A 12731-nucleotide genomic window follows, 5' to 3' on the forward strand; every position below is an offset into this window, starting at 1 on the left:
TTTCAGACTCAGGTTTCTTTTATTAAAAAAAAAACTGCAGGTTTTAGAGTGAAAGCCAGAAGTGGATTGGGCAGGAACAAGAAGTAGAAGTCTTTCCTTTTTATTTCCCGTAACCTTTGAATCCACTTCTGGCTTTGAGTCAAAAAAATTGCTACAAAAACTGTGGCTTTAAAAGAAAAACTGTTTCTGGTGCATTTCTTTAATACAATTTTTTTGCTGAGGGAATGGGGATTACAGGGGAAGAATAAATCTACTCTATTTTTGTATCCATTACTGGCTGTGGCTTTAAAAACCCCCCCCAAAAAACGCATCAAAAGTTGGACGGGGTATGCAGAAGACAATCCAGACGTTTGTCTTCTGTATACAGCTGTTTTCTTCTTGGAAAGCTCAGCTGGTATATAGCGGAGTGCTTCGAACGGGATATGCAGAACACAGGCAACCCGCAATGATTTTTCGGGGAAGGACTTTAAAAATAATTTAATGAATGGCCGAGCGCTGCCTGTGAGTGGCTGAGCGCTGTGACCAATCACAGGCAGCGCTCAGTTGTCATTCATTGAATGGCTGAGCACTGCCTGTGATTGGCTGAGCGCTCAGCCAGTTAGATACAGCTCTTTCAGCAGGTGGGAATTTTAAATCCACGCCTGATTAAAGAAATTCACAGCACTGCAGGGAGAAGACGCGGCTGAGCCCCGGCAGCGGCGGAGAGGTGAGTATATATTTTTATATTTTTTACACATGCTATGAATGATTTTCAGGGAAGGGCTTAAATTTAAAGCCCTTTCCCAAAAATCACTGTGCGGGTGCCGGCATCCTATGCTCCTGCTGTGTTCACAGAGCGCACAGCTGGTATACAGCAGTGCGCTCCGTGCAGGGTATGCAGAACACAGCTGGAGCGCTGTTTTCTTCATACTCCGGCTGTGTTCTCCGAGCGGGATACCAGCTGAAACAATAGTATAAGCTGTATTCCGCTGAGAACTCAGCACATGACACTGATAAGGTCCATTGTTCTCTTTCATCTTAAGGTCCATCGTTCTCTTTCATCTTGCTGAAAGAGAACGATGAACAACTCGTTAACGAAAACTGCACGATGTCCGTGCAGTTAGACCCAACGATTCTCGCTCAAAAGACCGCTTTGAGTGATTTTTGAGCGAGAATCGTTGGGTCTAAATGGGCCTTTAGCTAAAGGATGCTCCTTAACCCTATGCAAATTGAGGAGGATCGGTAAATGTGATCATGTTCCCTCAGTCTGTAGTATGTAAAGGTGTTTAAGATGCGGCTATGCAGTCCTGCTCAACGATGTGTGCCCCCTAGCTTGTAATTCTTAGAGTCTGCTGTCATAATCCCTTTAATTCTTTATGGGCTATCAGCTTGAAGTTACAGGCCTTAACGATTTCTGTTCTGGCAGGTCACTACTATCATATTTTGTGGATGGTAATTCCTGTCCACACAACAGAACACCATTTACCAAAATGGTCTAAAACCCAGCTTTGTTGACCATAGCAACCAAATCCAATACAGTGTAATTGGTTGCAATGGGCAACAGGGCCAGATTCTGCTTAAATAAATTTGAGTCCAATTAAGTCCAAATTTCTAGGGAAAACTATCTAAAAATAAACAGACATTTGTCACCTATAGCAGCCAATCAGAGCAAGGCTATAGGGACGGAACAAGACTCGGGGATTCTCCAGGCTTTGCATTACACAGCGGATTAGTTTTGCCCTGCATGTTCCTTCAAGTCTACGGCCAATGAAATTGCTAGGAAGCATTTTTTACGGATACTGGAGTGTATGGATACGTACTTTTACATTGAGAACCTGATTATAGATTGTGTTCTGAAACAATGCTGTTTGATTTTTATTCTGTTCATGGAAATTGCAATAACTTGAAATAACTGAATTCATGCTACCAGTCAAACTGATGTAACCTCAAGCCCCAAATAGTCACCTCTCGTATGCCTTTCTTTTGGAAGAACGCTCCATTTGACAAGCCATGGCGGCCAGCAGCAAATACGTAATGGTTCTATTACTTGATGCCTTTTACATTCCACTCCTATAGACTTAATCAGAGAGAGAAATATATATGTTCAGCCGGCATTCTCATTTCTTTTTCTCCTATATGCATCTGCAGCTAAACAGTTTTGCTTCAATGTAAGGGCAGCTTCACACGGGCACATACACAATTGCGTGTGACTCAGCGCAACGTATTTGTGCTATGAATGAGGCTTTTTCATGTGTGTATCAGCGTATTTTACTGTAATTTTTTTGCGCATAGGATACAAGCACACCCTGATTTCAATCGCTATTTAGCCTAATAAGTTCCAGATGTGTTCTTATTCCTGCAGAATTGCACAGCGTATTGTGCATTTCCATATGCATTTGTGCATCCCCTAATAGACTGCTATGGGGACCTTTGGTGCGTAAATGCACTTATAAGTTGAGCATGCTGTGTTGTTTTAAGCATGCACGATAGAAAGAAATGTGAGCAAACCCATTGACATCAATGGCTTCTATTTTCTGCGTATTGCACACGCAGGTTCCATGTACACAAAAATATACACAAATACGTCCGTGTAAAGGAGCCCTAGAATTCAGTGACTCCCATTTTTCCATTAGGCCAAGTATGCAGAGGTCAATCCGTACATATCTGATGTGTATAGCATATCTTGTGGATGCCAGATGCCTGAAAATAGACTTATCCCTTTAACACTACAGGACGTACAGTTATGTCCTGCAGGTTCGGGGTTTGCATGGAGGGGATCAGAGGTCGATCCCGCCTCATACAATGCAGATCCCGGCTGTTTCTTACAGCCAACACTCTGATAAGCCACGCCGCTGATTGGAGCTGTTAACCTTTTAAATACCCCAATCGATGTTCGGGGGTCCTGCATTGCCCCCACGATAAGATCACGGGTTGCCGTACACTTGTCATACTGTCAGATCGCAGTATAATGTAATGCTATGGCATTACATCATACTGCAGGAGCGATAAAAGCATTGCAAGGTCTTGTTCCCTATGTGGCCTAAAAAAACACTGTAAAATTAGTTTTAAAAAGTTTTATTAAATATAAAAAAAAACAAAAAGGTAATAAAAGTTAGTTTTTTTTAAAACACTATTGCCACATTTATAATAAAACAAAAATACATATTTGTTATCGCTGCGTCTGTAAAAGTACAATCTATCAAAGTAATGCATTATTTACCCCCCACGGTGAACGTCATCAGAAAAACAATAACGCCAGAATTGTGCTTTTGGTCACCTCGTCTCCAGGACGTCCCGCAAAATATGAGCCCTAAGACAACTATCAGACAAGTTATCAGGTCATTTTTGTTGCAGTGTGTGCGCCATAGAAACAAGACGCACCCAAGATGGCGGAATTTAGTTGTTTTTTTTTCATTTAACTCCACTTAGAATTTTTAAAAGGTTTTTCAGTACATTATATGGTACAGTATATAGTACCATTGAAAAATACAACTCATCCGACAAAAAGCAAGCCCTCAGACATCTATGCTGATGTTTAAATAAAAGAGTCATGATTTTTTAAAAGGAGGGAGGTAAAAACGAAAATGGGAAAAAAGGGCCACATCCATAAAGGGTTAATATTCTTCTCTCACTCCAGAGGCATTGCTAGTAGTGGGCAGAGACTGCTGAGACTTATATGACACACTAAGTACTTCTGTATAAATTGTCTGTCTGGGAACTAGAGATGGAACAGCCTCACTTTGTGCCTGTGACTCTTTCTGACTCACACAAAAAGAATTCTTCATCCTTTAAATCTTAATTTCACTTTGTTTAAACCACTTTTTGATGTAATTCTTTCAAGCAACTCCAATTCTCTCTTCCCAAAATGCAGAAAAAGTTGGAGGTGAAGCAGTAGTCAGTATATAGTAGTAGAGTGAAAGAGAGTGGAGGATAATATACCTTTGTAGCCTACAGAATAAATGAGGACTCATTAAGTATTTAAATCAATATATAGTAAAATATTTCAATATTTTACTTCATTTTTTTTTTCAAGTTTCATGTTTTGTGTTTCTTTAGGAGAATAATCGACACCCCTGGAGAAATCCTTTTGAGAAATCCTAGCAATGGACTCTGCTCCACCCCTTCTTACTCAAGCATTACCGCCTTCTCAATCCCCTCCTCTTTCTCATATGAACCCTTCTCCCCCTTCTCCATCTGTTTCTCAAAAAATCAATATTTCTCATGCATCATCTCAATCTGCTTCCCCTCCAACAGCATCATCTCCTATTCACATCTCACACCCTCCCGAGTCTCCTTCATCACCTCCTACTGCTTTAATCCATAATGTCACTACTCTGCCTCTCCCCTCTCAGTGTTCACCTTCTAAATCTTCACCTTTAGCATGTATAAGCCCTCCTGCAACTTCTCTTCCCCTCAATTCTCCTCTTTCCCCTTCACCTGTCTCCCTTTGTCCCCCACCTGAGACCCTATCTCCTCAAAGGGTAACTTTCTGTCCCCTCCCTGTAGCTCCTAGTCCACCTTCCATCGCCCTGTCTCCCCCACCGCCATCTGTTTCTCCTCCAATTTCCCCTTCTCCTTCACCAGCTTCTCCCTGCCCTCCTCCAGACTCTTCAGCTCCTTCCTCACCTCCAACATCCCCCTGTGTTACAGTTATTCCAACGTCACCGCACAATCTTGAAGCCTCACCAGTATTTTCATTACCACCAACCTCTCCATCTCCTCCTCCATCTTCTATATCTCCATCTCAGGCCTCACCTTCTCCTCCTGCCCCTTCTTCCCTTCTTAGCCTTTCTTTTGCTGATGAAGAACTGGATCTTCAACGTCATTCCAATGGTTTTTCTGATGGTTCAAGTTCCAAGACTCGTCAGTTCCCATGTACAATATGTGGAAAGCAGTTCCGATTTATCAGCATTTTAGCACTCCATGCAAGTACGCACAAGGTGCGTGGGGCACTTAACCAAGGTCGTGGAGGGCTCAAGAACTTTGAGACAAACTCCCAAAGGCCTCTGTTGCTGGAACAGCAGCATGAGAAAGAACCTAATTCTTCTGAAATACAAAACTCAATACCAGATAACATTCAGGAACCAGTCCCTCTTTTGTCTATACCTGCTCCACTTCCAACACTACGCCACCCTTGTCCTTTCTGCAAAGGTAAATTTCGTAAAGCAGCTGAACTGGAGCGCCACCTCAGAATACTTCATAGGCCTTATAAGTGTCACCTGTGTGACTTTGCAGCATCTCAGGAGGGTGAGCTGATGGGACATGTTGAAAGGAGACATACAGCACCGCAGCTACCCAAGATTGTTCCATCTGTACCTGCCCCCAATCCCACTCCAGCTCCGCCTCCTGCTGAGTTCAAATGTGAGATCTGTTCTCAAAGTTTCACTCAGTCTTGGTTCTTGAAGGGTCATATGCGCAAACATAAAGATTCCTTTGATCATCGTTGTTCAGTTTGTGGACGATGCTTCAAGGAGTCATGGTTTTTAAAGAACCATATGAAGGTCCACCTTGGCAAGATAAAAGGAGTAGGAGGTCAGGAACCACCTGTGCATCAACCTTCACAATCCTCTCATGTCACCACTACAAATTCCCCATCATCATCATCCTCCTCCAGGCTCCTTGGATATCAAAATTTCTACTCTGGCTTGTTATTGAGATTGCCTCCTCCTGGGGATGCTACTTGTTCCCAAATGCTTCAAGCCACAGCAAGAGCAGTGCAGAGTGGGGATGGAGATCAGGATGGAGCAGGAGCATCTGCCAGGGGACAGGCAATGAGTGCAACAATTGGAGAAGCAACCTCTTCCAAGGTTATGCTACCCCAAGGCTCGTCTGGAATTGTACTGAAAACAGTGGGTTTTCCAGGTAAGAGACTTTGTTTCTGGTTTTATCAGTTCCATGTTATTCATATTATACAAAAGGTAAGGGTAAAAAGCTGATTGGTAAATTAAACAATTTCCTTTGATCTGCATCAGACGTTAGTATTTGAAAGTGGAAAGCATCTATTGTGGAAGACAGAAAATGGGTAGCTGTTCACTAACCCATAAGGCCGTATGCACACAGGCGGGTCGGATTCTGCCTGCGGAATCCGGCTCTGGCAGGAGCGGCATCCGCGTGTAGCTGCTTTCATTTTCTTCTTTCTGTACTGCAGATGGTCTGCACGGCTTGCCGTTGGACATGCACAGTACAGCTTTTTTTTTATAAACTACTGCTGTTTCTACGGAATCCGTAGCCCACCCGCAATGTCAATTGCGGATGGGCCGTGGGTCGGACAGCTTCCACTGACTTCAATGGAAGCTGTCCGTGTAGAATCCGCAGGAAATGGATCAGGCTGCAATTTTTTCATCCATGAGCGGAAACCGCAATTGGTTTCCGCTCGTGTGCTTGAAGAATCACTTTTGCATTGCATGCTAAGAAGGGTATTTCCTGTGGTTTCCAGAGCCGGTCGCCCGCTCCGTATTCCGCAATTCAAAGCTGCCCTTGTGCATTCACAAAAAATAATCTGCTGCTGATCTCTTTAAAAAAGTTTGCTCGATATACTAGCCCTTTGAAGGCATCACGTTCATTAGTAATTAACCAAGTAACAAACCAAGAACAATACCGTAGAATTTGACATATTTTGTATTAGCATATGTACAATTAAAGGATAACTCCATCCATCAGGAGGAGTGAATGCATTTCTGTGGACAAGAGTCGGAAGAGAGCATGGTCAAAGCCTAATGCCACACTGTCAGTTTCTGTCCAGATTACCATACGGCCTAAAAGGAACTATGCTTTAGGCTGTGCCCTATGCCCTGACCCCTTCCCCTCTGGTCTACAGATGCATTTACCATCCCAGGATCAGTAGCTCACAGGCTTCACGGACGGCAGCCATTTTGTTACACTGCTGGACAACTCTTCAACAAGTTCGTATGATCGTCTCAATCTAAATATATGATGAAATGGTAATGGTGGCATTGTATTTCCAAAAGATATGGGAATATTATTCAGGTCTGGGGAAGAGAAGTCATATAACCATAATATCTAACGATCTACAGAGTAAGAGGGGAAGAATGAGAGAAAAAGGAGGGAAAAGAAGAGCAAAAGAAATATAGAAAGAGAGAAGAAGAAGGAGGAGGATGGGGATGTACAATATATTGTGTTGAGTAGTGATTCGGTTGTTGATGAGGTCATTAACCTGTGGTATCAGGAAACATTTGATGGGGGCCACCTTGAAGGGGTTGTCCAGGAATTTGGGGATTTTCTTCTATTGATGACCTATGCTCAGATGATCAGCGGAGGTCCATCGCTCGGATCCTCACTGATCAGCTGATTACTGGTCACTATGGAAAGTGCAGAAAGCACATTGTGCTAACCATAATGCAGCAGCCCAGCTTGGTAATGTAGGTGCAACTCCCATTGAATTCAATGCCTGCAATACCAACCCGAGCCACAGTGCTGTGGTCAGTGCAATGTGCTTCCTACGCTTTCCATAATGACAGCAGAGCCAGTAGTTAGTGGGGATCCAAGCAGCAGACCTTCTGTCCATCATCAAATGAAGACAAGTCATTAACAGAAAAAAATCAAAAAAGTCGCAGACAACCCAGTCCGAGAAGAGGAACTGTTCTAGCTTAAGAGATAGGCGTTTGAAACGCAGCAGGGGGTTGAAAGATGAAGCGTATAGTTATATCTAGACCCTAAACCTAGACCGAAAATGCTATGTGGACAGGACTCCTATGTATTTTCACATGATACATATTATCAAGGCAACTTCCCTACACAAATTTATAGGATGCAGCTGTATGAATGCTACTACATACTTCTCTTCAGGCTCAGAGGCTTCTGGTGCTGCTTATCTTGACAAACCAATGGAATTGGATGGGTTGAACTTCAAACTGTCTAATTCTTATTTCCAGAGAATACAAAGACAGTCACTATGTACATGAGATTATCAGTGGATCCCAATGACATTAACAGTTGATAGAGCAATAGGACTGTGTGCTAATAGGCTGACAAGCCCCATTGCCAACATCTACAGATGTAGCAAAGTTTAACTTTAGACTTAGGGTTCATGCCCACGAGCGATGCGGAACATACCCACGGATTTACGCTGCGGGAGTACCGTGATTCAGAACAGAAAAGTGAAAGTGAGTAATCGCGTTTTTCTGCACGGATTTACGCGTTCTCGTTTCCTTGATATCAATGGAGCCCTCCCGCGGCGTAAATCCGTGGTAAATAGAACATGCTGCGATTTTTTCCCACTCGCGGAAATCCGCGGTGCAATCCACATGTGTGCGTTGGCAGGCAGAAAACTATTAGCTTCAATAGGAGCTTGCCACTGCGGAATTCACGTGCGGATTTCCACAGCGGGAAACGTGATGCAAATCCGTCCGTGGGCATGCACCCTTCATGTGTTATGATAACTTTCTGTGCTTTTTTTTTCTACATTTTTAATTACACAAAATATGCAACTTTCCTTATCATATTTGTTTTTTATATTGAAAAGCATACTTTTATTACATTTTTTGCTAAAATATTAGGATTTGAATTGGGAGGTCTGAAATTTTATTGGATAGGAAAAGGTCAGGATTACAGTGTGTGTGTGTGTGTGTGTGTGTGTGTGTGGGGGGGGGTTACGTGGTTTCAGCATGGAGTTGTGAGGACATGTTTTCAGCAAGATCCAGACTTGGGCACCACCAGACTGCTCATCTAGCATGAACCACCCACTCTTTACTGCTCCAGGTAGTACTGTCTGGGATGGAGAGGAAGTTGGTTAGAAGAAGACTTACCACCACTACCTCAGAGGCTGGTATCTCCCAGTTATTATGATTTTCTGTGGAGGACCTGCAATGTGGCTGGTGGTTAATTATAAACTTTCTCAAAATATCTACGTCTGTTTTAACAGTTATGACCCACTTGTTTTTATGAATGTTTTTTCTGATATGCCTCCTGGCACCTGCTTCTATAGGTGGGTAGTTGATGGTCGGCCCGCTGACGGGTCCTGGCATCTGCTCTTCCACTTTCCTCATATAGTTCCGGCAGTTCTTGGTGGGCCTAAGGTATTTCCTTTGGGATACCAAGGACCAGTCTAAGGCCGCCTGCACACGGGCGGAAATCCCGCGGCGGGATTTCCCGCGGGATTTCCGCTGCTCAAAGCCTGCATAGGAGTGCATTACAATACGCACTCCTATGCAGACGGCTGCGGTTTGGCCGCGCAAAATGTCGCGCGGCAAACAAACCGCGGCATGTCCTATTTTTGTGCGGGGCTCGCAGAGCCTCGCACAGATACGTCACTCACCCGGCCGCCGACTCCTGTCTGCGCATGCGCCGGCTGCTCGGCAGCCGGCACATGAAAGAGCTGGGGCCGCCGGGCGCGGGTGAGTACGCGCTCGTCTCTGCAGGCGCTCGAGTCGGGTCCCGCGGCGAGAGTTCTCGCCGCCGGATCCGACCCGCTCGTCTGCAGGCGGCCTAAGTGAGATTTCTCACAAATTGTATTTACACCACGCCTGGATTAGCCAGAATAGGTGAATAACATTGGCTGCAGTTTAGTTGAAGTGAGTGCTTTTCTTCTTCTTTTTTTCTAGATTTTGTTGTTCTTCCCTCTCTCTAATTACTTCTTCCTTCTATCCTTATTTTTGCCTTTTTTTTCCTTTCTCCAGTTTACAGGCCTTACCCACCCCCCTTTTTTTCTTTATTTCTTCTTTTTTCCCTTTAGGCTGGATCCTGCCATAGATACCCTATCCTTTGCCTCACTTAATGTGAAGGGTTTACACTCTCCGGAGAAGAGATCCTCTCTCCTCCGTCTACTGTGGATTACAGGTGGCCTTTGTCCAGAACCACAATTCTGCAATGAGGCAGCTCCGACATTTCACTTCTCTATCTATATTCAAGGAAGTCTATCATAGTTGCTACCATGGGTCTAAAATCACAGAGGGCTACCATGGGTCTAAGTCCAGAGTGGTCAGTATTCTGATTTCTAGGGGAGTTCCATGGGAGTTTGGAGCAGTACATACTCACAACGAGGGCTAGTTTTTGTTTGTCAGGATGAAACTGGCAGAACACACATTCACACTTGCAAATGCCTATTTACCAAACTCCAACCAGCTCCAGGCCCTAGAAGGTATCTTATCTTATCTTGCTAAATTCGTGGAGGGCATCTCTGGTTGATGTCTCTCATGGAGCTTCCCACTTAGCCTTTTCTTAGCTCAGATGGGTTAAATGCCTTCTATAATCCCAATGATAGAGATTGTACCTATTAGTCCCCGATGCATGATATCTATTCCATGATTGACCTCTTTTTCATTAGACACATAGACGTTGCCCTGATTCATTCTTCAGTGATTACTTTCATGGATCACGCAATGTTACATGCCTCTCTGACCTCCCCTGTGACCCAGCCCAGAACTTAGAATTGGCGTCTCAATGAAGCCTTACTTCATGATGTAGTGGTGGGTCAGACCATCCACTGAAATTTACTGCAATACTTTGCTGACTACCCACCGGAGGACACTTCTTCTCTTACGGTGTGTGGGCAACTCATAAGTGTGTCACACAGGGTTCATTTGTGAGACATTGGGAACAGTTTAAAAAAAAAGGTCATGGGAGATAGCTGATCTTATATCTGAAAGTTTAGGAAAGGGCACGCAAACACTCGCATGCAATTTCTTCTTAAATACCGTAGCGGTAATTTACGCCCATAAGCGACTTAAGGACAAACTAGACTATAGGTCTACATTTTTATTAGCTAGAGGACAATGGCACTTCTTCAAATATGGGAAGAAGTGTAGAACCTTAGCAAGGTCCCTGAAGGAGTAACGATCTTGTAATCTCATACCCTTAAGCTGCAAGAAAAATGGTTCCACCACTAATGATTCAAACAAAATCACAGCGGAGTCTACCGAGTATTATAGAGGCTTAGGTAATCTTGAGTCTTTACCCAAGTCTCCTTCCAGTCCTGGTCTGGGTTCTCATGTCCAGCAATACCTAAAGGGAGTCAGGTCTCCCCACTATTTCTTTTGAAGTGTCGCATTCGCTGGACCAGCCTACCTAGAGAGAGGAGATCTCTCTTGCTCTGTAATCCATTGAGCCCAGTAAGGCACCAGGGCAGATGGCTTTACAGATTCATATTATAAAAACTACTCCAACCTACTTACCAACTTATTAGCCCTTGCGCTTAACTCAATTAGGAGTGGAGCCTCCCTCCCCCCGAATATGTCTTATGCCCATATCACCGTAATCCATGAAGAAAGTAGAGATCCAATAGTATGTTCCAATTACTGCACGCTCTCGCTGCTGAATGTATTTCTCAAAATATTTGCTAAAATGTTGGCCTTATGCCTCACTCCCTTGCTGCCGTACCTGATTCACATAGACCAGGTTGGTTTTATCCCTACCAGAGTAGGTCATGATAATACTGCTACGGTTTTGAATGTAGTCCACTACGTCCAAACTGGACATATTACCTTTTGCCTCCTCTCTACTGACAGCGAGAAGATGGTCGATCACATTGCTCAGCCTTTCCTATTTTTTATCTTAACACATATTGGCCTTGGCCTGACCATTAAAACATGGATTCAGTTCCTATATCAGCCTCTGTTAAGGAAATTTAGAGCCAACCCAAACATTAAGGGCTTATTGATAAATGATCTGAATATCAAAATTGCAGCATATGAGGTTGATCTTCTTTTCTTTTCCCAACTTATTGTTGGAATTACGGACATTTCAATGCCTATTGAATTTCTGAATCAGTATTCAGAAATCTCGAATTTATTATTTCCCCAGTCACTCCAGCATTCTCTTCCATCCATATTTCAGTTCACATGGGCTCCAGAGGCATTAAATATCTAGGAGTGTGGATTCCAAGAATCCTGGGAGAGTTATACACCTGAAATCACCTCATACTGCTTTGGTCTTTTTGAGAGGACTTAGCTAAGTAGACTAATGGTATATACACCTGGTGTGGCCACTGTGCTATATACAAAATGAATTTCCTGTGTGGAATTTTGTATATCTTCCAAACTCTCTGTATAAAAATTCGGATTTTTTAAATCCCTATCCACAATTTTAATTAAATTTATGTGGTCTAATAAGCCGTCGTGCCTTAAAGGGGTGGTCTCGCGAAACAAAGTGGGGTTATACACTTCCGTATGGCCATATTAATGCACTTTGTAATATACATCGTGCATTAAATATGAGCCATACAGAAGTTATTCCACTTACCTGCTCCGTTGCTAGCGTCCTCGTCTCCATGGTTCCGTCTAAATTCGCCGGCAGCTTGCTTTTTTAGACGCGCTTGCGCAGTCCGGTCTTCTCCATTCAGCACGAGCCGCTTCAGTGTGCTCCCCGCTACAGCTCTTCTGCGCATGCGCAGACGAGCTTTCACTGCTCGGGAGCGCGCTGGAGCGGCCATTCTGTACCTTCCTCTGTTAGAGGAAGGTGCAGAGCTGCCGAGCTGTCCGGAGAAGCCGCCCAGCTGTCCCACCGTCCAGCTGTCCTGGTAAGTGATGGGTCGGGGGGCGCTGCCGCTGCTGCGCCGGGGGTACTAGCGCTGGGCCGGGGGGGGGCTGTCGCTGCGCCGGGGGAACTAGCGCTGGGCCGGGGGGGGGCTGTCGCTAGGCCGGGGGGGGCTGCCGCTGTGATGGGGGAACTAGCGCTGGGTCGGGGGAACTAGCGCTGGGCCGGGGGAGGGGCTGTCGCTAGGCCGGGGGGGCTGCCGCTGTGATGGGGGGGGGGCTGCGCCGGTTACCTGCTGCCTGGCGGTGGGTGACAGGTCGGCC

General features: G+C 44.6%; 1 protein-coding gene across 3 annotated transcripts in view; it reads left to right on the plus strand.

Moving 5' to 3' along the window:
- The window catches only part of ZNF219 (zinc finger protein 219), a 44681-nt gene that overhangs the window by 17337 nt on the left and 14613 nt on the right, over positions 1-12731 (plus strand). For all 3 annotated transcript variants that reach the window (XM_066603746.1, XM_066603744.1, XM_066603745.1), the window contains exon 2: positions 4036-5841. In XM_066603746.1, the coding sequence (XP_066459843.1) occupies positions 4083-5841 (1759 nt within the window). In that variant the 5' untranslated portion in view covers positions 4036-4082. The remainder of the gene's footprint in view (positions 1-4035; positions 5842-12731) is intronic.

The sequence above is a fragment of the Eleutherodactylus coqui genome, chromosome 5 (genome assembly GCF_035609145.1).
Source record: "Eleutherodactylus coqui strain aEleCoq1 chromosome 5, aEleCoq1.hap1, whole genome shotgun sequence".
NCBI lineage: Eukaryota > Metazoa > Chordata > Amphibia > Anura > Eleutherodactylidae > Eleutherodactylus > Eleutherodactylus coqui.